Source organism: Benincasa hispida, chromosome 1 (assembly GCF_027475165.1).
Source record: "Benincasa hispida cultivar pf3 chromosome 1, pf3_genome.v1.1, whole genome shotgun sequence".
Lineage (NCBI taxonomy): Eukaryota > Viridiplantae > Streptophyta > Magnoliopsida > Cucurbitales > Cucurbitaceae > Benincasa > Benincasa hispida.
This window is the reverse complement of record NC_143478.1, coordinates 67,412,786-67,436,811: the sequence shown is the minus strand read 5'-3', so window position 1 is coordinate 67,436,811 and position 24,026 is coordinate 67,412,786. Positions and strand designations below refer to the sequence as shown.

At 32.7% G+C, this 24,026-nt stretch overlaps 1 protein-coding gene and 1 pseudogene across 3 annotated transcripts; both read left to right on the top strand.

The window, feature by feature from the left end:
- Positions 1-11,791: 11,791 nt before the first annotated feature.
- Positions 11,792-21,393, top strand: LOC120073904 (putative LRR receptor-like serine/threonine-protein kinase At5g10290). Of its 3 annotated transcripts, XM_039026820.2 has the most exons (13): positions 11,792-12,067; positions 12,210-12,284; positions 14,415-14,559; positions 15,220-15,352; positions 15,543-15,614; positions 16,260-16,403; positions 16,512-16,583; positions 16,680-16,745; positions 17,689-17,759; positions 17,868-18,011; positions 18,641-18,982; positions 20,064-20,458; positions 20,641-21,393. In XM_039026820.2, the coding sequence occupies exons 3-13, from the start codon at positions 14,490-14,492 to the stop codon at positions 20,950-20,952; spliced, it is 1,821 nt and encodes a 606-aa protein (XP_038882748.1). In that variant the 5' UTR covers positions 11,792-12,067; positions 12,210-12,284; positions 14,415-14,489; the 3' UTR covers positions 20,953-21,393. The 3 variants fall into 3 exon arrangements, with proteins under 3 accessions (XP_038882748.1, XP_038882763.1, XP_038882755.1); XM_039026835.2 differs by lacking the exon at positions 15,543-15,614 and having other exon boundaries at positions 11,801-12,067; XM_039026827.2 differs by lacking the exon at positions 12,210-12,284 and having other exon boundaries at positions 11,876-12,067.
- On the top strand, positions 21,027-21,136 carry LOC150038651 (U6 spliceosomal RNA; annotated as a pseudogene).
- Positions 21,394-24,026: the final 2,633 nt, after the last annotated feature.

Here is a 24,026-nt window from a genome sequence, read left to right as displayed (position 1 = left end):
TTGCTATTTCTAGTAGGGTTGGCAAAATTCCTCACAAGGCCCTGCCTCAATCGGGGCGGGGAATCCCCGGTTTGACCGAGGATGGGGTCAAACCGAGCAAATTTTTCGGGACCTCGTTCGGGGATGGGGACGGTATCCCCGCCCTGACCCCGACCCCGACCTTGATTTGATATATTTATATTTTTAATATTTTATAAATATATATTTATAATATATAAAATAACTTATTTATATGTATGTTTATAATGTATAGACTTATAGTGTTGTGGAATCCAATATTAAATATTTAAATTCTAAATCTAAGCCCAAAAGTCAAGCCCAAATTTTAATCAAATTTTAAATAAATTTTAATCAAATTTTAATTAAAAAAAATGGGGCCCATGGGGAATTAGTAGGGGAATCCTCGTGGGGAAACGGGGAATGGGGCCTTGCGGGGACCCCGTTTCCCCGATGGGGAATCTCCACCCCCGTCCCCGCCTTCAAATGGTGGGGACGGGGGTGAGGATGGGGGAGAATTTCCCCCACGGGGTCAAGGGCGGGGGACGCCCCCCATCTCGCCCCGACCTCGTTGTCAACCCTAATTTCTATATATAGAAAAATGAACTAACTTATTTGTAAATATAGCAAAATGTCATTATCTATTAGTGTCTATCATTGACGTTGATAGATGCTATCAATGTCTATTATTTATAAATAATGATATTTTGCTACATTTGAAAATATTTTCAGTATTTTTATCATTCAAAATAATTACTTTTTTTAAATAATAATACTAAATAAATAAATAAATAGAACACAAAAATTAAAGGAAAAAAAAACATTTGTCCCTAGATTATGGGTCTAGTTTTTATTTGGTCTCTAGGTTTTAAAATATCACATTTAGTTCTTAAGTTTTTTTATTGATTTCAATTTAGTCCTTTATCTAAGTTTCAAAATGTTACAATTTTACCGAGATTTGAGTTTTGTTCCTATTTGATCTCTAGATTTTAATATTATACATTTTTAACCTCAATTTTTCATCAAATACTCAATTTTAATCATTGGTTTCAATTTCTATTAATTAATTTAAAATAATTATGAGGTGAAATTTTAAATTTAATTTTAAAAGTGATGAAAAATAGTGAAACTTAAGTAATTATATTTTGTTTAATTATTAACACGTTAACAATAAAGAAGGAAAATGAGTATTTAATTAAAAAAATTGATGTTAAAAATGTAAATCTTGAAATCTAGGAACTAAATCGAAACAAAACTCAAATGTCAAAGATAAAATTGTAACATTTTGAAATTTAGAAACTAAATTGAAATCAAATGCAAAACTTAAAAATTAAATGAGTAACATTTTTGAAACCTAGAGTTCAAATAAAAATTAGACAAAAAAACCTATTGATCAAAAATGTGTTTTTCTTTTCAGAATTAAATATGTATTTTAACACATAAGCTGAAAGATTATGAAATTGGCATTAGTGTTTCAATTTTTTTATATTTCATTTTCCTCCGGGAGTTGTGTATAGATTGTTGCAGCCAGCGCAAGCTTTTTTGCATCGATTTTTCGTTTTTTAATTTTTTAGGGTAATTTATATCAAAAAGAAAAAAAAAATTGAACTTTGCCTGTTTTTGTTTATTTTAAAGTGTTATAATATTATTCATCAACTTTTACAAATGCTTCAAAACTATTTTTGTAGAATTTGAAACTAAAAACAATATGAGAATGATCTAAAATAATGCGATGATCCAAATTTTTATTCTATGTTATCAATATATTATCTTATATACCAATTTTCGTTTCAAATTCTAAGGATTTTTATTTTAAGAATATTTTTGAAAAATTTATTATAGTTTTAGAGTAATATTACAACTTGTTTAAAGATATTTTGGTTGTTTTTTTCCCTTAAATTCATATTCGGCAAAAAGTTGGGTTCCTGCACTTTTTTTATTCTTTTTGTTCTTTGTTCTTTGGAATAATTCATATTATAATGCTTTTACATATTTATTAGTAAACCAATGGTAGAACGGAACCCAATAGATAGCATTAATAATTTTCTTCTTAAAAGGTTTCATAAAAAGATAAAAATTTGCAGAAGCACTCATCAACTTTGCGAATTATAATATGAAAAATAGAAAAACCATTTTAGCTCTTAAGTTATGGATCTAGTTTTAATTGGTCTATAAACATGTTACATTTTTAGTATTGTGTTTTTAGTTTAATTTTAGTTTGTTTCCCAAATTTCAAAATGTTAATTTTAAAATTAAGATTTACCAAACAAATTAATATATCAAAGAGCCAAAATTCAGACGATAAATGTACTTGACTTTCACATACTTTGCTTCTTAAATTAGAGAGTGAAAGTGTACGGAAGCTAAACGATTCAAATTATCTTTTTGAGAATTGTGAGGATATATTTATAGTATGGTTTGACATAGATCTCTTCTTGCCTGCAAATTTGGTTATTAGATATTCCATCGATTTATTAAACTGGGGATGTCACAGTCAAGCTTGTCCAGGGCGTGTTACCCATTGTCACATGTCCGCCTCCACCTCTTTTTACTATGCTTTCATCCTATGTATTTTCTTTTGCTAGGTAGTTTACTTTCTATGTACTTTTCTTAGTTTGTGACTGCTCGCCCATTTCCATATGCAAGGGTGGCAGATGTGTTTTTGTTCAGAATGCACTATATGGAGATAAGGTTAATCATCATATCCTCATACCAGTGAGTTGTATGCTATAAAGTCGTGTTGTTGCTTATTACTTTCTAGTTGTACGATTAATGTTCATTGCTTAAACATGCTTTCAAACGTTTGCGAAAATCTTTTTTTATCTAAATCCGATTTCTAAAACCTTTTTCTCAAGAACAAGAGTGGAGTTTGTGAGAAATGCCCATTGTGCCATTGGCTATTTGGATTTGGATTGGTTGACTGGTTCGAGGGCGAGAACAAGTGCCGCACAATCGCCTCGAGACCTTTACGAAGGTGCGATTGTGACAGTTGGTATCAGAGCCAAGTCGGCTCGCGGAGTTGAGAAACTATGATCATGTCTGCTATGAAACAGTTAGGCAAGTCCCATGTTGACCGGTTGGTCGAGATAGAAGAGCAAATGCTCTATCTAATAGATGTTCCTGACCAGGTTCAGTTCCTAGAAACTCGGTTACAAGAAGTCTCTGACAAGGTCAATGAAATCGATGCGGTGGTTGACCACTTAGACGGGATACCCATCAGGGAATTGTTAACACGGGTTGAGACCCTAGAGGCAAAAGTTATGAGAATTGGTAGTTTCGAGCGTGGGGATGGCTCGTCGAGCTCTATTGCCTTTGTGGAAGAGCGTGTCGAAGAACTAAACAGCTCGCAGAAAGGGATAATTCAATTGGTGACTGAATTATCCAAATACTTTCGAGCCACCCTCGATGTTGTCCAAGCAGAGATCCTGGACATCAGTGCAAGAGTTAATCTCACCATGAGAGCGGTGGGAAATTAAACCCTGGTTAGGGGTCCAATTCAACAGGGTAAAAGTACCCGAGCCTAAGCCCTTCTGTGGGGCTCGTGATGCGAAAGCGCTAGAAAATTTTATCTTTGACATGGAATAGTATTTCAGAGCTAGAATACAATGATTGAAAGAGTCAAAGGTCACATTAGTGACGATACATCTAGCAGAGGATGCCAAGTTATGGTGGAGGTCCTGTTTCATAGACATCCAAGAGGGTCGGTGCACCATCGACACGTGGGAGAGACTGAAACAAGAATTACGTTCTCAGTTCTTCCCCGAGAATGTTGAGATTGTGACAAGACGTAAGCTATGGAATTTAAACATACTGACAGTATTAGGGACTATGTGAAACAATTTTTCGGGTTGATGTTGGACATAAGAGATATGTTTGAAAAAGACAAAGTTTTCTGTTTTGTCAAAGGCTTGAAACCGTGGGCAAAAATAAAGTTGTATGAATGGAGAATACAAGATCTCCCAGCTGCGTATACAGTGGTCGAACGATTGTTCAACTTGACTAAGGAACCTCAAGAGGAGAGCCAACCTCGAGATCCTCTAATAGAGGGAGAAAGAGCAATGGTTCGAGCCCATTAAGAAATAGTGGGGGAGACAGGGACACTAGTGGGGATGACAAACCACTTCAGCAGACGATTGGAAATACGTGGTGGAGGCATAATTTTTATCAGCACCTATCCTTTTATATATGTAAGGGGCAGCACAAGGCGAGCGAATGTCTGAAACAAGCAACCTTTAACGCTTTTCAAGCCTCATTAGCCTCAGACTCGAAAGGAAAAACTAGTAGAGGACGAAAATATACAAGCAGGGAAAATGGAACCCCATTAGTTAAGGCCTTAAGATTTGTAGCTGCCTTCTAGAAGAGTATGGGTGAAACAAAAGGAATCCCAAAAAGGTGGATTGATGTATGTAGATGCTTGGGACAACCATAGATCGGCCAAAAGTACCATGGTTGACTCGAGAGCCACCCATAATTTTATGTCCGAAACAGAAGCCAAACAGTTGAATTGGGAAGGAGGCATATGTAAAATAAAAGTAGTGAACTCTGTGGCCTTGCCTATTACAGGAATGGTAAAGAGAGCAGCCGTAAAGTTAGGGGATCAGAGTGGCCCTGCTGATTTTGTGATCGTTAAAATGGATGATTTTGACGTGGTGTTAGGGATGAAATTCTTGCTTGAGCACAAGTAATACGATACCCCTTGTTAAGTGTTTGGTGATCACATGAGCGTGATGAAATTCTTGCTTGAGCACAAGTAATATGATACCCCTCGTTAAGTGTTTGGTGATCACATGGTCAACGCCCACCATTGTGCATGTTGAGATCAAACAGCCGAATGGGATAAAGATGATCTCGACCCACCTTATCTAAAGTGGTGACCTATCTGCCTGCCAGGACGAAGAGAATGACAAAGGAAGAAGTCAATGAGAGACTTGTTGGAAGAAGCAACGGAGTTGGAAGACCAGGACCAGGTTTAGAAGAGTTCCTAGAGAAATGGAAAAGCCTCCAAGATAGAGAAGTTCGTTGGGAGCACACGGAAGACCTTAAGGCAACTGCTCAACAATTTGCTGACTTCGAGCAAAGTCAGTTGATAGGGACGTCAACCAATTGACTGGGGGACAATGTCACGGTCATTCTTGTCAGGGCGTGTTGCCCATGGACGCATGTCCGCCTCCACCTCTTTTAACTATGCTTTCATTCTATGTATTTCCTTTTGCTAGGTAGTTTACTTTCTATATACTTTTCTTGGTGTGTGACTGCTCGCTCATTTCCATATGCAAGGGTCGCGAATGTGTTTTTGTTTAGAATGCACTATATGGGGGTAAGACTAATCATCATATCCTCATACCAATGAGTCGTATGCTATAAAGCCGTGTTGTTGCTTATTGCTTTTTAGTTGTACGACTAATGTTCATTGCTTAAACATGCTTTTAAATGTTTGCAGAAACCTTTTCCTCTAAACTCGTTTCTAAAACCTTTTCTCAAGAACGGGGGTGGAGGTTGTGAGAAATACCCATTGTTCCATTGACTATTCGAACTTAGATTGACTGACTTGTTCGAGGGCGAGAACAAATGTCGCACAATTACCTTGAGACCCTTACAAAGGTGTGATTGTGACAGTTGGTATCAGAGCCAAGTTGGCTCGCAAAGTTGAGAAGCTATGATCATGTCTACTACGAAACAGTTGGGCAAGTCCCATGTTGACCGTTTGGTCGAGATAGAAGAGCAAATGCTCTATCTAACAAAAGTCCTTGACCAGGTTTGGTTCCTAGAAACTCGGTTACAAGAAGTCTTTGACAAGGGCGCTTAGATGATATCGATGCATTTCTCTCATCACTTACTTTAAAATAAAATCATCAAAATAAAAATAAGAATCCAAACCTACGAGGCAATAGGCTTGGTCAGATGAAGATAGTGAGTTGGAGAGAAAAATATGACCACCGGCGATTCCAGAAGTAGACAACCTAAGTCTAAGGAGGAATAAATGAAAAAGTGGCTGGCGATCAGTTCCTAAACCAAATGAAGGAGTGGTGAGAAGAGGAAAAAAAAAAAGGCATGTAGTGTACACTTCACACGATTTTCAATGTGTTTAAAAAAAATATAAACACCTAGTACACGGACATTAATTAAGACTGGAGATTTGTTTATAAAAAAACAATTTTAAAAGGGATAATGGGTGTGTGACACGTGGCCAGACTGTAAAAGATAGAGGCAACCCATAAAATGTAAAATCAAATATCACATAAATTTCTCAAATTAATTACTGAAGAAGTTAGGTGAACAAAGCGAGTGACCAAAGATAGGGTTATTCTTAAAAAGTATCATCAACGAAGAAAGAAGAAGATTGAGAGAATAAAGAAAGAGAGTTGATCGGTCTAAAATAATCTAAAACAAGCAAAATCCAGTCACAAAAGGAAAAAATAGTCACAAAAATCATTCGATAACTCAGAGAAAGAAGAAGACGAACACTTTAGGTCCAACAAAACCCAACTTCAATGACGAACGACGAACACAAAACCCAACTTCAATTGTGAATGACGAACGCGAAACCCAACTTCAATGTCGCACGATGGACACAAAACCCAACTTTAATGATGAATGCGAGAGGGCATGTGACCTACGACGATGATGGAGTGAATGATGGTAAGAAGAAATCGACGACGAACTTCGGCTGAGAGAGATAAGTACGAACGAGACAGCGATTGAGAGAAGACAAGTTAGAATATAAAGACCGCAACTGAGGGAGAGAGATGGGCGAGAGATGCAATTATGCAAATGAGAAGGAATGATAGAAGATTCGTGGAACTAAATTTATAATTTTGGAAGTTCAAAGTCTAAATAGACAAATTAAAAAGTTTATAGACTAAAAATGTAATTTAATTTTGAAACAATAATGTAATTAATTGGAATAATTAATATTATTATTACTGTTGACACTATGTAAGGTGCTAATCAAGTCTCTAATCTCCGGATCCATAATACAATTTTTATCTAGAATCAACACCTTGAGCAATTAGGTTTTGTTGGCAACCTATCAAATCAATCAATCACATTAACGTCTCTATAACGTTAAAAGAACCCAATAAAAGTCAATCTTTTCCTTCATGAATGTAAGACGTTTGTGCTCTAAATAAGACAGTACAAGCAATTATTGATTTGAGTAGAGTTAAATAATCAAATATGTTGATTTAAATACACACAAAGCATGGTTACCAAAGTCAATCTATTCCTATTCAATGGACAGAGCGAAGGAGGAAGGATTCCCTATTAGTTTGTTGTAATTCAAAAAGCAGAATCTAAAATGCTTGAAATGTAATTTTTTTCAAAAGGGAATATGAAAAAATAAATTATTCTAACATAGAATATATCCTACACGATGTTGTAATATGACAAAATAAAAAGAACATAATATCAAACAATAATAGTAGAGAAAGTGAGGCACATAAATTGATAATATATATTAGTGCAATATCACTATATCTGGAGGTTAAGTGTCCGGTGGAAAGAAATTTTACCATATAAAGAGTTTAGCAATTATAAAGAAGTACTTATCTGATAGACTCAATTTTCAGTGACTCACATACAAGTTACTCTTCAATTTCAACTTAGACTCTCTCTAAGTTTGAGATCCTCTCACATCAATGTACTTAGGCCCTTCCATAATGTGAAATTCCCTCACCTTCATAAGCAAGCTCTTTCTAAACTTTGATTGAACTCTCCTCAATAACATATCAAAAACTCATCTTGAGTTCTTTATGTGATTTGCTACAATCACAACCAATCATTCCTCATTAACAATTGGAACGAACCCACAATCGAAAAAGATAAAACTTTTTAATCACAATACATGAAGGTGACATTCCACTTCTGTTTGTGATTGAAGCCTATTATAATTGATTCATTAATGAAATATCTTTACAATTACACCAATTTTAATTACATATTGATAAACGTGGCCTAAATGTAAAAATTACAATCTTTATTATAGTTTTAGATCAAATTTGATGAGATATAAAATTTAGAGTCCAAATAGATTCACTTTAGAAGTGAAAATGAATATACATATATATATATACTTCTCCACTATATTAAAAAGAGAACCCAATTTGCCCTCCATTTTTAAGCGAATGACCATAATACCCTCTAGATTTGGTGGTTAGTTATTAAGGATTCTATTATTAGTTCCCACCATTTTCTGGCTTCCTTATGACAATTCTAATTCTCATAATGTAAAAGAATGCTTTTCAAACTTTCTAGGTAAGTGATTATCCAAACTCATACATTTGAGACTTGAGAGCGTAAAATTGTTTTATGCCCATGAATTCTCTTAATAGTCAACTCTCAATTTAATTAGAATAAATCTCCATTTTAAAAAGTAATCTTTGCTACTTCTCATTTTTTTTTAAAAATAATCATTCCTTTCATTTTTTTAAAATAATCGTTCCTTCTTTTTTCCATTTCAATTAGTAGATTATATTATCTTGGCAAAATTCATCAACAATTTTAAATATTGCAATTTTAAAATTTATTTAAATTGGGGATTTTCGTAGATTTGATGCCCAAAAAGTATTTGATAAAATGCACATCAAAAGTGTAGTTATTTAGAACACTATAATTTCGTTTTGCTTATAATTATGATGTAATGTTAGTAGATGTGTTTGTTGTGGTATTATCTATTTGTGTTTGTATTACTTGGGAAAACAATGTTTGATATTTTTTCTGTTCCTTTTCTTTGCAATTGATTAGGTAATCTTCTCGATTTGATCAACTATTCTAATCCAAATATTGGGATTTTTTTTTTTTGGATTTGACTTTTTATTTTGTGGATTAAATTTTGATAATGTTATATAAATCTTTGATATTCATAAGTGGTCATGTTGCAAAATCTCTAGATTTTCTCTTTCTACTTTTCATTTCTTTTTATTTTTTCAAATAATAATTTTAAGGTTTCTATTTTATATCTTCATTGAAGATGTATGTTAGTCCTTATGTTTTTTGTCATCCCAAAATTCTCGCCCTAATGCCTCAAAAAGTACACTTGTTTTTTCTTTGTATTTATATACATAAAAAATATTCATTAACATTTAACAAATTATTCAATAAAAACTAGCACCTTCAATTAATTGATTAACATATTGTTTTCCATGTATTGAATCAGTATGGAGAGAGACTAGAGATTTAAAAGACAATTAATTAGTATTTGAGAAGAAAATTGAACAAAGAGATATACATATAGTTGAAAAAATTAGGAAAATAATTATTACAAATAAATTTAATCTTCTTAATTATAATTTCAATCTTAATCTTAAAAGTATACTAACTATTCATCTTTCACATTTTTTAGAATTTAATTCTTAGAACTATTATGTACATAAATAAATTCTTTTTAAATTTTCTTTAAACTTATAAAATAGAATATAACCTTATAGTTTTATTAATTTCTAGATGTGTTGTGTTAATGAGATTTACAAAATAGAATATAACCTCATAGTTTTATTAATTTCTAGATGTGTTGTGTTAATGAGATTTATAACTTATATTAAAAAAACCGTTATTGTCCTCTCAAGTCATATAAAATAAAAACACTTTGAGGGAAGTTTTATGAAAACTTCTAAAGTAGCAAACAAACATCTTTTAATATAGTTTTTTTTGGACAACAAATATTTTACATACAGTCAAAATTAGAATTTCATAAATAAAAACACATTGGTTTGATATTTTACTTTACAAAAGATATAAATTGTGGGAATTAAAATAAAACTATATAATATTTATTTGTCAGAGGCTAAAATCTATTGTTTTTTACGATGTTTAATTAAAACTACAAGATTATGCACGTTAGGGTGTTAAAAAAAATCGATCGACTCAATCCAACACGTGTAATTTGGGTTGGGTTGGATTCAAATAAATGAAAATTTTATGGGTTGGATTAGTTCATGAATTCACCTAATATAACCCAAACCAAACAACCAACTCGAATTTATTATCAACTTTAAAATATATTTTTTTATTACTTATAACATAATTATTTATACATATATTGATTTTACTTTTATTTAATTATAATATTTTAAAAATAATTTATTCTTCAATAACTTTTAAAAGTAGTTTCTTTGAACTTTAGAAAGAAAAGTTTCACTACGTAAATTGAAATTGAGTTATTAATCTTAATTTAATATATGAAAATAATTAAATTAGATTTTTATATATTTACATTTTGCTTTTTTTAGAACAAAATTTTAAATAAATAACCTGATTAATCTGAATTAACCTAATCCAAATATTTCATAATTGAATTAAAGTTCATTTTTTAATAAGAATTATTTGAATTGAAAAATTTATAATCCAAACATTTAGATTCGTTTTAAAAAGTTTTTCAATCACCACACCTAATGCGCGTATATCGGGAAAATTAAGTCAAAAGAATTTGAATTCATGTGGAAATGAGAACCAAGTCCGACCGCGTAATGCCCGCCAGGACGGCACATTCGAATAAGAACCAAATAATGAAAGTTAAAAAAAAAAAAAAAAAAAATTTAGTCAACGACCCACGGGTTCATGTCCACGTATACGCCGTGGGGCCCACAAAGCTGCCTGTGCATCTTGATCTTCCCACCATGACGTGGACTTATATTGTAATACATATTTATTTAATTAATTCAGTTTTCTTTTGGCATGTGAAATTATAAGTTTCCTAAATTTAAAATTATGTTATAGTGTATAGATGAGTTTTGGCAAGATATCTCTTCTACTTACATTTTTATAAGCTTTTAATATTATATTTATTTAGTGTACTTTAAAAAGTTTCAAATTAAATAATTTAATTATTGATAAATTATTGAACCTTTAAAATACACTATTGTTATTAACCACTTTATCAATTACATTTAACATAAAATATTGGGTTAACGGTGAAGCTAGCTTTGAGTGTAATCATTAAAGTTGTGAAACTAATGATGTTAATAACAGATGATTATTAGATTCAAATTTTTTTTTGAAAATAATTTAAGAAAATGGTTCAATTCATGGTGGTCATTTATCTAAGATTAGTCGTAACTTGACCAGGACATTCATGGATATAAAAAAAGAATTTAAAGAAAGAAAGAAAGAAAAACTATTAGATTAAAAATGTAAACTTAAATATAGTTCAGTGTAATCGTATAGAAATGATCAAGAGGTTAAAGATCGAAACTCGTCAACTCCACCACGTTTTAAATTAAAAGAAAAAGAATACTAGACTTGAAATTGAAAAAAAAAAACCTTAATAAGTGCATTTTAAAATAGGAAAATTCTTTAAAAAATATTGGCGAAACAATGAATTACTAGTGTATACGTCACGAAATGGAAAAAAAAAAAATAATAATACAGGGATGAATAGACATGCCATTATAATTATATATATATATATAAGAGATTTGTGTAGAATTTATGACCCTAAATTCTCAGCCTATCATTAACATTCACGCTACAACTTTTTAATGAGAGAGAAATCGAGGTATATATTTGTTGATTTAAAGATTAGAAAAGTTACAAAGATTAAATATTATGTAAATATCGATAAAATATAAATAAAAAGTTGAAAGGAAATATTGTGGAACGGTCAATGAACATGGATGGAATTTTTAATTTATTGATATATCATCTATATTTTATTTTTATTTACGATCTCAAGCACGGTATAACTAATTAAAAAATATATTATTCACCAAAATGTCAAGAGGATTAATCCACCATAGTCCATTCATACTTTAAAAAATTCAAGAAATAAAATAATAATTTATATGTACTAAAAAAAGATGATATTGCATTTTAAAATAAGGCTTGTTTTCCATCACTAATCAGAAAGACAATAGATAAAAGCAAGGTTTTGCTAATGGCGGAAGATTAATTTTTCTGAATGTGCTGCAGTTCCACTTCAGGCAGCAGCAGCAGCAGCACTCTCTAAAATTCTTCTTCTCTGAGCTTCGTTTTCCTTCGCCCTTCGCCGGCCTTCTGATTTGCAGTTCAAGAATCTCGTGGGTAATTTTCCTCTTTCCTCTTTCCTCTGCCCGAAACCTGCTTCTCCTATTCCCAGGTACTTATTTTGGTTCTTCTCTAATATTTCAGTTTCTCTTTCGGTTTAAATCTCGTTTCTCTTCTGGATTTTGTCGATTACTGATTTGCTTATTGATACTTAGCTACTTCTCTCTTGTTTGTTTCTTGTTCCTTATTTTTAGGGTGATTTCGTTTGTCGTAGAGCTAAGTGGCAGAGATTTGATGGATGATTGGAAAATGAAATTTTTTAAGAAATGGTAATTAATTTATTTATCAAGTCTGAAATTGCTTTTAGTTTCCATTTTAGTCTTCTAAAGATTATTAGGATTTTGTGATGTAATATTGAATGCAAGAAATTCAACTTTATATGACTTTTATTTAATTGTATTCTGTTTTGAATGATAAATTTTAAATGTATAAGAAAGTAATTATATTCATAAGGTCAACTTAAGAACACATGGGAGAAGTGTGAACGAACTAATGAACTTCAAACGTATTCGTCAATGTACTAAATACCCTATTGCAAACTACCTCTTTGACCTTGACATTCCGATAGCTCATAGGAAAGGTATTTATACTAAATACCCTATTGCAAACTACCTCTCTTACCATGGACTCTTTGATGATTATAGAGCTTTCACCTCTAGGATAACAAATCTATTTGTGCCAAGGAATATATAGGAAGCCTTGAATGATCCGAATTGGAACTTAGCAGTTATGGAAGAGATGAGTGCTCTCGAAGAAAATGGCACGTGGGAAGTTGTTGAGCTTCCAAAATATAAGAAAATAGTGGGATGTAAATGAGTATTTACTATAAAGTGAAAAGCTGATGGGAACGTTGAAAGATACAAAGCGAGGCTAGTTGCTTGGCTTTACACAAACCTATGAGATTGATTATCATGAAACATTTACACAAAAATCAATTCAATTAGAGTGTTGTTATCTATCATAGTTAATTTTGAGTGGCATATTTATCAGTTTAATGTGAAAAATGCCTTCCCTAATGGTGAGCTTGAAGAAGAGGTATTTATGAATTTACCACCAAGTTTTGAAGTCAACCTTGGAACCAAGCAATCTCCTAGAACGTGGTTTGGACGTTTTGAGAAGGCAGTGACATGTTATGGGTTCCGTTAGAGTCAAATGTGATTTTCTACAGACATACTAGGGATGATAAGATGGTTGTTTTAATAGTTTATGTTGGTGATATCATTCTCACAGGTAATGATGCAGCTGAGATGAACAACTTGAAGGGCAAACTAGCTACTGAATTCCAAATTAAAGACCTGGGAACCTTGAAATACTTCCTATGGATGAAATTTGCTAGGTCAAAACAGGGTATCCTTGTTAACCAAAGAAAATATACCGTTGGTTTACTTGAAGAGATGGGCTTACATGGTTGTCGTACAACAGAAACTCCTATTGAGCCAAACTTAAAATTGCAAGTTGCAAAGGATATCGAGATAAAAGACAAGGAGAAATATCTAAGACTTGTGGGAAGACTTATTTATCTATCTTATACTCGTCCAGATATTGCTTTTGCTGTAAGTATGGTAAGCTAGTTCATGCATATGCTCCAGGGCCAACCTACTTTGAAACTGTCTACAGAATTCTAAGATATTTGAAAGGAGCTCTAGGAAAGGGATACTATTTAAGAAGAATGATAATTTACACGTAGAAATTTACACTGATGCTGATTGGACAGGTAGTACCACAAATAGGAGATCAACTTTTGGCTATTGTTCCTTTGTTAGAGGCAATCTTGTTATGTAGTGAAGCAAAAAACAAAGTGTGGTAGCTAGGAGTAGTGCTGAAGCAGAATTTAGGGCTTTAACACATGACATTTGTGAGGGTATATGGATAAAAAGATTATTAAAAGAATTGAAATTTATCCAAGTAATGCCTATACGGGTTTACTGTGACAATAAGACCGCCATCTCCATAGCACACACAACCAAGTCCTACATGATAGGACAAAACATATAGATGTTGATAAACACTTTATAAAGGAAAAGATTGATACTGGAGTGATATGCACTACGTATCTCCCTACAACAAAGCAGATTGCTGATGTACTGACAAAGGGGCTTCCAAAATTACAATTCGATAAATTGATTAGCAAGCTGGCAATGGAAGATAGAACCAGCTTGAGGGGGAGTGTTGATTTATGTAAATATTTTATTTTTATTTGGTTTTATTTGTTGCAATTATTCTGTAGGATTCTTTCCTTTTCGGTCAATATTTTTCTTATTTCATTTAGTATGTATTCTATTTAAATTACGGCTTTATACCCTTATAATAATGAGGAAAAGTGAGATATTTTCACACAAGTAATTTTGGACCTAATACTATGACGATATATTTGACTGAATGGATGGTTGCTTTTGCAGATATAGCAATGACTCCATTAACCTTTTTTAAGTGGATTTCTTAACGTTGCCCAATGAAAGTGATTTTTAGCGAAGATGGAAAACCTCTATCTTACAGCGCTAGTTTTGGCTTGCTTTCATTACTCTGCGCTGTCTGATTTTCAAGGTATGAACTGCATCTCGAGGTGGCGTATGAAAATTGAGATCTTATTATACTGCTGCTCATAGTTTTTTCTATAAAAATCTGATCTGTGACAAAAAGATTGTTCATCTGATTAATCTTCATGATGTTTGAAACATTAGGTCTTTTTGAATAGAAATTAAACGTTTTGACTTCTTGATTAGTAAGGACAGTTAGTGTATGTGAAAGTTCACTTGGTACAGGTCATTCTTCTATTGAATTGAAGTTTGGTTTTTGCATCCGTACATGTATATAGCCTAGAGATAGTATGAGAAATGTTTCTTTTTTTTCCTTTTTTTTGTTGTTGTTGTTGTTTTTGTTTTTCACACTATCTTCTGATATGCTACAGCCTACAAGTCTTTTGTCACAAGGAAGACAACTTTTCCATCATTTTCCCCTTTTGCTCATTTCTTGTGGGATTGTAGAAAAGCTAGTCTGAAGTTATCAACAAATGTGAAAGCTCTTTTTTTTTTCCCTTGTAGAAGGAAACAAATTTGAAAATTTTGTGAGATTATTTTAATGTAGTTTTTCTTTTCAATTTCTGATTACATCCAGTTGTACAAATTTATCCGGAATTACTATTGCACTGATATTCTCAAATTGCTTGACCACTTGATGAATGTACGTTGTTCTTATAACCTCCAGGTGAGGCACTCATTGCATTCAAGATCGCATTGAATGCAACAAATATTCAGCTCAAAGACTGGAACCCAAATCATGTCAATCCGTGCAGTAGTTGGTCCAATATTATGTGTAATGGGAACAATGTGATAGCTATGTAAGACATAATTAAATTAAATATACTCTTTGCTTATCTTCCTATCCATTTTGGAATAATCTTGTCACTTGTTAGTGGTCTCAGATGTTCTATATAAATGACTGTATTCATTTCATTGTATCAAATATTTTACTTGCCAATATAAAAGGTTTCAAGTCTGCTATTTGCTTATATTACATCTAATTTTCAGAACATTGCCAACATTGGGATTTACTGGAACCTTGTCTCCAAGAATTGTTGCTATAAAATCTCTTTCAACCCTGTGAGTAGTGTGTTATCTTGTGGACTAGAACTTGCAGCTCTAAATGCTTGATGTTTGTGCAATTTAAGCTGGCTTCTGTTATTATATTGTACTCCAAATTCTGTATTTTATTGATTAGTACAATTTCGTTACTGTCTTTTTTTTTTAATTAAATAAAAGTAGGTTTAAATTCTTCAAGCCAGGTGTTTGACTTACTTAAGGTTAGCTATTCATGTTGCTTGAGAAAGAGTTTTATTTTGCACATGTATGTATGGTATTAAAATTCCATAACTGGAACTTTCTTTATATCATTCATTTACAAAAGATCGTAATATGGAAGATCAATTGACAGATAAACTATTATCAACAAAGAACTAAAAGCTATTTTCTTATGATTAAAGTTCCTGTAATTTACTAAGCGTAAGATTTCATCCTCTAGAGAGATCTAATTGCTCACATCCCTTAGTCTGACATTTTCTTTTAATTTTCTAGTTTCAGGGAAGTGTTGGACATTAGATATCCTTATATCTGATAACCTTAGCTTTGAAAAGCATATTATGATTGTTTGACATTAAGTTTGGTTATCAAAACTGGTTTTTGAAATACATCTGCTTATTGGCAATGAACTGTAGAGAATCTTAATTAATATATACTCGTCTACTGCAGGAACTTGCAGGGAAATTACATAAGTGGAGGGATACCAGAGGAGTTTGGAAACCTGACAAATTTGGTCACTTTGGATCTAGGAAATAACAGCCTAATTGGTAAAATACCATCGTCCCTGGGTAATCTTAAGAAACTACGGTTCCTGTAAGTGATTGGCTTCAAATTACTCAAATTTTTAAAGATGTTTTGTACGCATTTGCAATGCACCTGGTTTTTAGTTGAGATAATAACTCCTTATTCTCATTGAAGCAGAACCCTGAGTCAAAATCATCTAACTGGGACTATTCCTGAGACATTTTCAACCCTTCCTAGCTTGATCAATCTGTATGTTTTCTTTTATGCATAAGACTACTAATGGAAATTTTCAGATTCGGGGATCTGTATTCTGTTCTTAATGTTTTGATTGTGATTGTCCTACAGTTTTCTTGATTCGAATAATCTCAGTGGCCAAATTCCGGAGCAGTTATTTCAAGTTTCAAAATTCAAGTATGTGGAACTTTTGAATACTATCAAGGTAGATATTATCATATAACCCATATATCTGCTATAATATGGCATTAGGAAACCAAACATCAATTCCTAATAAGTGATATTAGGAAACTCATATATCTAATTATATGGCACGAGCATATAGCTTAGTAGTTAAAGTCTCTACTTCTCTTGAGATTGAAGGTTTGATTCTTCCGCTCAAATTTTAGGTACTAAAGAAAGAAAAAAAGACAATAACTAACCTAAAATGTTTGAAGCTAACATTCAAAATGTAAAGGATTATTGATTGATAAATGAAAAGTAAATACTATGTTGCCTAGACATGACAAATCTTTTCTTCAATATTTCTCTAGTACGTCAAAAGTAATGAGCCAGAATTATAAAATATAAATTATTTTTTACGGTTGGGGAGGAGCCTTTTCTATTACTACTGTCAGAGAGAAAATAACAGAACTTAAAAAAAAACAATAAAAATAGGAAACATAAGAATGTACATGAATAGTTCTAAAATTGGAGAAAAACCATGACCCACTAGAAAGAAATTCACTGTGTGAGAAATTATTACAATCACATAGAGTTCTTTCTCCAGTCCCAATTGCAAGAAGACTCCCTTAAAACTTTTGTACTACTCACCCTTTTTCCTACTCTCAGACTAGATAATTCAAAAAAAGAATTTAACTAGAGTTAGTACACCGAAACTTAAAGTGTTCCTAACTGGAACAATTTAAAACCAGAACCATAGGCTTCTTTTATATTGATTGGAGCTCATTAAACTTTTCTGATGTAGAATTGTTTTCCTTTAATAGTTTGCCGAAAACCCTACCATCACAAGCTCTATTTTTCCTATAGCTCTTATAGTGCAATGTAATTGCGATATTCTTTGTCACCCCTTTACTTATTTTGACCTTCCAAATATTTTGAATTCCTCTGCTCTTCACAGCTTTTCTGGAAATAAGTTGGATTGTGGCAAAAATTCACTTCATTCCTGTGATTCGGACGGTACAAACTCAGGTTATTGGATCAGATATAGCCTAGGCTTGTGGAAAATCTTTTGCTCCGTTTTAATAACTTAAGCACTCCTTAATGGAAAGAAAATGTTAAAGTTTCATATTTTCTCAGGTGCTTCAAATAAGTCAAAGGTTGGCCTCATAGCTGGACTTATTGCTGGGCTAATAGTTGCGATTCTTTTGGTCGGATTATTAATTTTATTGTGCAAGCATAGATATAAAGGCTACAAGGGTGAAGTCTTTGAAGATGTTCCCGGTAATTGTTCTGACATATCATTGAATTTTTAGAATGGATTATGCGAGCATCTCTTATGGAGATTAGGTTCCAAGCATATGTTATCAATGTAAATATGATTGTTATCTTGCCGCAAACTTTTATGCCAATTTTTAGTAGCATTGGCATGTAAATAGCACCTATCTAGAAACACAACTGTTTTGTATTTGTGTTTTTTGTCTGATATTTGAAGCATAGACTATCTGGATGCTACTTTTACTTATCTAGAGAATTGTTCCTTAAAGTCTAGTCCTCTACTAGCATATTAAATTGTTTTAGATCATTACTGTATGCTCTGTAGTTGCATATTAAATTTATTTTTCCCAACTGGATTGATGAACTTGTGGAAATAGTTTTTAACTTTTTGATGTAAGTTTTTGTATTACCTATCAAGTTAACCATCTTATGTCTTAAATGAGATTACTTGATACTTTCAGCGATTCATTAGTAATTTTACGAAAAGGGGACTAATGTGAGCAAGCCACAAGCTGGCAAAAGGAAATCAAAATTCCATATGCCTCTTCCCCATCACACCCCCACCAGAACTGAAATTTTTGTTTATGGAAGTATGTCTGAATGTTTTTTTCCCCCTGGTCTCTCAATTAAATTAGGTGAAATTGATCGAAGAATTGCATTTGGTCAGCTAAAAAGATTTGCATGGAGGGAACTACAGCTAGCTACAGAAAATTTTAGTGAGGAAAATGTTATAGGACAAGGAGGCTTCGGAAAGGTTTACAAAGGGGTGCTTGCTGATGGCACCAAGGTTGCAGTGAAACAGTCAACTAATTATGAAAGCCCTGGGGGAGATGCTGCTTTTCTGCGTGAAATTGAGATGATTAGTGTAGCTGTTCATAGAAATCTATTGCGGCTGATTGGGTTTTGTACTACTCAGACTGAACGCTTGTTGGTATATCCCTATATGCAGAACTTGAGTGTTGCCTACCGTCTTCGAGGTATTAAGTCTTTTCCTTGTTTTGGATATGAAATTTGAAAACATTTCTCTAAAATAAATCTCACATTTTTTTTCCCGTTTGAGTGAAATACTTCAATGTTTACACATTACATCATATGTTAATAATCAATAGGTGGGGAAATGAGAGAGTGACAGAAGAAAAACTTGTGGGTAAACAGGTCGAGGATGTTGTGTTCAAGGAAGAGTTGTGCATTCTCTTGATAGAACTAAGGTCTAAGAGATCAATTGAGTGTCGGGTGCTTGAGTAGATCCTGGTTTGGGTAGAGGGAAATATTGGCCATAGACTATATCTTTCCTGTATCTATTTCTTTTCATTTTTCGTATTACTTCGTCAACCTTGAAATATTTTGATTATGGTCGACTTTTAAGTTAACAAATAATATACATGAAGGCATTGTGCCCCTGTCGTGTCCTTAGAATTTGCACCATTATCATAGTCCAGAGAGCAACAAAATGCTCTACTCGTGAGTCTTCCAGCCACTGTAGGGGTCACAAGTTGGAAAATGACTTTTTGTGAGAGGGTCTGGTGGATGAAATTAGGTTTTTTATGCGGGAGCGCGGTTACCCGAACCTGTCTGCCTGAACGGGCGGTGGCGGCGTACGTGTGTGGGAAAAGATTCTACTACCACGGAAACTGCCATGGAAGTCTTGGTAGATAAACCTTTCTATGAATTCAAAATCTTCCAAGCTGGGACAAAGCATTTTCTAAAAAGTAACTTTCTAAGGAGCCAAAAGCCCAAGTCCTTCCCAACGATCTTGCATGGATTAGGTAGGTGGAAGTTGCTTTGCAATTTAGCCAACTGGTTGTGCCGTTCCCCTTAGAGCTTGAAGCTTCATGGAATATGATTGTTGTCAGTATGTATGCACATCATTTCAATGAATGAGATTCAACTTTCATTGTTGAATACATAGAGACGACCCTGATAAGTATTTTGAGTGTTGAATCATTTTCTCGGTTAATTTCTTGCTCGATTGCTCTGTTCATCACCTTCCTGCTCGGCCTTACTGATAAAGAATTGCTACTTTCTTTAGCTGATTTCTTCAGTAATCTCCTATGCCAGAACTTAAACCTGGGGAGCCTGTTTTAGATTGGCCTACTCGCAAACGTGTGGCATTGGGGACAGCTCGAGGTTTAGGATATCTTCACGAACATTGCAATCCAAAGATTATTCATCGAGATGTTAAGGCTGCTAATGTATTGCTTGATGAGGATTTTGAAGCAGTTGTTGGCGATTTTGGCCTGGCCAAGTTGGTTGATGTTAGGAAGACTAGCGTCACAACTCAAGTACGAGGGACGGTTGGCCACATAGCTCCAGAATACTTATCCACTGGGAAATCGTCAGAAAAAACTGATGTTTTTGGTTATGGCATTATGCTTTTAGAACTTATTACAGGGCAACGTGCGATCGACTTCTCACGGTTTGAAGGAGATGATGATGTTTTACTACTAGACCATGTAAGAAAATCATGTCAAATCAGTATATCTCCATTTGAATCTATTTCATCTTTGCCAAATTCAGTTAGTTCTACTATCATAAATTTTGGCTGCTTGTCTATACTAAACGAATCAGGATCCGAAATCACGACTTTTTAGCTCTTTTTCAGTGCTAATTTCCGAATTCATCTCTGTTTCTGAAGGTCAAGAAATTGGAAAGGGAGAAGCGACTCAATATTATTGTGGATGGAAACCTGACTAACTATGATATTAGAGAGGTGGAGACAATGGCCCAAGTTGCGCTACTGTGCACACAGCCATCTTCAGACAGCCGACCAACAATGTCACAAGTCATTTGTATGCTAGAAGGCGAGGGGCTCGGAGAGAGGTGGGAGGAATGGCAGCATTTAGAGGTGAGTCGCAGACAAGATCATGAGAGAATGCAAAGAAGATTTGAATTAGGGGATGATTCCATTTATAGACAGGAAGCTATCCAGTTGTCTGGTGGAAGATGAGGTACCAAAACTTTGACTCATCTCTTTAGCTCAGTTATTTCTGTTAGGTCAGTTTGATTTTGGGGGCCATCCTTGTCCCTTCGGGGACATCCGATACAATTGGAACGATACAGAGAAGATTAACATACTCTGTGTCTGTCTGGAAGGATGACTCGCACAAATCGATTTTGGGGGCCATCCTTATTCCTTAAGGCATTTTCTTAACCAATTATGAAATTCTTGCCTTCCCATCTCCTTCTTTTGTACATTTCAGTGGCTTTTGTTTATATATATATATTTTGGCTGTGCCTTTTGTATTCTTAATTTCCTCAATTTAACATGTACTGTGGCTGAAGTTTGTAATACAACTGAGTCAATAGAGTGATTATATTCATACTTGGCATTACATTTGCCACATTATTGTAATTATCAAATAGTTATTAACTTTTTTTTTTTGGTTGATTTGGACTTGTTTGTTTATGGTTAAGTTACAAGTTTATTTCTTGAATTTTGAGGTTTGTGTCTATTTAGTTAATCAAATAATGTATAATAGGTTGGTAGACAATTTCCATAACATATGTTTGAAAACAAGGAACTAAAAAAAAAAAAACTTATATTTCATGTTTTCAAATATGTGTTTGGTCGTAGTTTTAAAAATTAAATTCTAATTTAAAAAAATTATCAGGGACAATAAGATAAATAGCAAAATTTAATTCTGCATTTTGAAAAATGATAAGTGATATCACGTGAGTTCAATTTTTTGAAATCCTAAAATGTCCTTATCCTCTCATTTAATTGCAGTGTAATTAATTCGGCATCTATACTAAAGAGACTATAATTAATTGCTCAATTATATATCCCAACAGGCTTTCAATGCCAACTAACATTATTATTTCAAGCGGATAATTTTTCATAAATCTTGTGATTTAACGGTTGTTTTGAATTTCTGTATCAAATTTAACAAATCTTGGTTTGAATTTTGAATGTCATATTATCTTATTTTTAAATTGCTTCAATGACTATCTTATTTTGGATTTTTAAAATTTATATTATATTAGTTTTCATAACTAACTTTTTATATTTATAGTAGATTTTCTCTTAATCATAATTAAATCATACGTTTTTTAAATTGTTTTTATGATTATCTTTATTATAAATTTGTTTTAAACGTGAGATATAAAAAAATATCTCATTTTTATTAATTAGCCTTTTTATTTTGAATCATATTATTTTTTGTTTTAAAGATTTCATTGGGAAGTATAGCAAAACAGAAATTTCATCAAATTTATAGCAAATACACTCGTGTTCCCATTTTTCTTTAACCCTAAAATGTGATTTTCAGTTACACTGCAACTAATTATGCTATTTGTAGATTTTTTTTAGCATAAATCTTGATTTTCTCCTACATTATCCCCTACACTTTTCGAATTTTAAAAATGGAATGTAATCTTTTTAAAAATCGAATGTAACTTTTTTTTTTTTTTTTTTTTTTTTTTCCAATTATCATATTTGATTCTATCTTCAATTTCAAATTTTGTTTTATTTAATTCTTCAATTTTCATCTTTTTCTTACTGATTTTATTTTTTTTTTCTCAATCGACGACAAGTCTACTTTGGAGGCTTGAAAGACTCAACTTAATCGACCACGACCAATAGTTCAAGTCGCAAATTCTCTTCTTTCAAAAGTGATTCGTATTGAGTCATTGTGAAAAGGTAGGTTGAGCATATAGACGATGTTGGTATTAACCTATTTGCCTTGGGGTCTTATACCCACCTTGATCGATTCGATCAAGGAAGGATGTATCATCGTCGAAGATTATTTATTTCTCTCCTATCCATGAGATTTCCACGATTGACATCAACGCCACATCATGATTAGTTAGTAATTTCAATTGATGATTTTTAATTGAAATTTTCATACTCCAATCTAAATCGGTTTCTTTTTTCATGAATGCAATTATCTAGATAAAGTTTTTATCAATCCAGTCCTCACTTTCTAAACAAATATCTTGGTCTAGAACCAAGAAAAAGTATTGTTACAGAATTTTGGGTGAGTTCAAAAGTGATGTAGATTATTTGGTTAAGTGATTTTCAATTGAAGTGTATTTATTTTTAAGTTTATTGTATTTTTTTAATTAGTTTGAAAACTAATTACAGTGTAATTAATTCTTCTTTAACCCTAAAATTTTTTAATTAGTTTGAAAACTAATTACAGTGTAATTAATTCTTCTTTAACCCTAAAATGCCCCATCTGAATTTAGTTATACTGCAATTGGCATTTGCAAATCTTTAGCATAAATCCTCGTTTTCTCCTAAATTATCTCTCTACACTTTCGAATTTTAAAAATTGAATATAATATTTTTAAACAATCGAATATATATATATATATTTCAAATATCATGTTTGATCTTATCTTCAATTTCAAATTTTTTATTTTATCTAATTTTCAATTTTCATTTATTTCTTAGTGATTTTATTTTTTGTTCTCAATTGACGAGTCTAATTTAGAGGCTTGACTTAACCAATCAAATCCATTGGGGTATAGATGAAAAGCTCGACTTAATCGACCATCGACCAAGAGTTCAAGTCCCAAAATCTCTCATTTCCAAAGTGATTCCTATCGAGCCATTATGAAAAGGTTCAAACATATGAAAGGTGTTGGCAATAACTAATTTGCCTTGGAGATTCTATTCATGACCGCACTATTGTTGGCAGAGGAGCCGATTTCAGAGAGGAAAATGGTGGCAACTTGGTTGGAAAAGAGGTCGGTGCAGTGCTAGAATCTGACCAACTGATAGTCTGTAGATGTTTATTTTAACTATAATGTAATTATGAATATTTCTTAATAAGTCATTAGCAATTTCATTTGTATGGCTGGAGGTAGTTTAGACTTTTATAAATTCGTTTATATTTTATCTTTAATTTGTTTTGCTATTTTTATGAATGAAATGTTGATTTGCTATTTTTACAAATGAAAAGTTAAAATCTGCTATTCTTCTTGTTAGCCCAAGAAAGAAAATGATATTTGTTTGTCAAAGATCAAACATCAACAAAGCCGAATAACTCTTCTCGGATGAGCTAACCCAAGAAAAGA

Coding starts and splice junctions, on each gene's coding strand:
- LOC120073904 (XM_039026820.2), top strand. CDS start 14,490: ATGGAAAACCTCTATCTTACAGCGCTAGTTTTGGCTTGCTTTCATTAC. Junction 14,560..15,219: donor TGCGCTGTCTGATTTTCAAG/GTATGAACTGCA, acceptor TATAACCTCCAG/GTGAGGCACTCATTGCATTC. Junction 17,760..17,867: donor TTCGGACGGTACAAACTCAG/GTTATTGGATCA, acceptor ATATTTTCTCAG/GTGCTTCAAATAAGTCAAAG.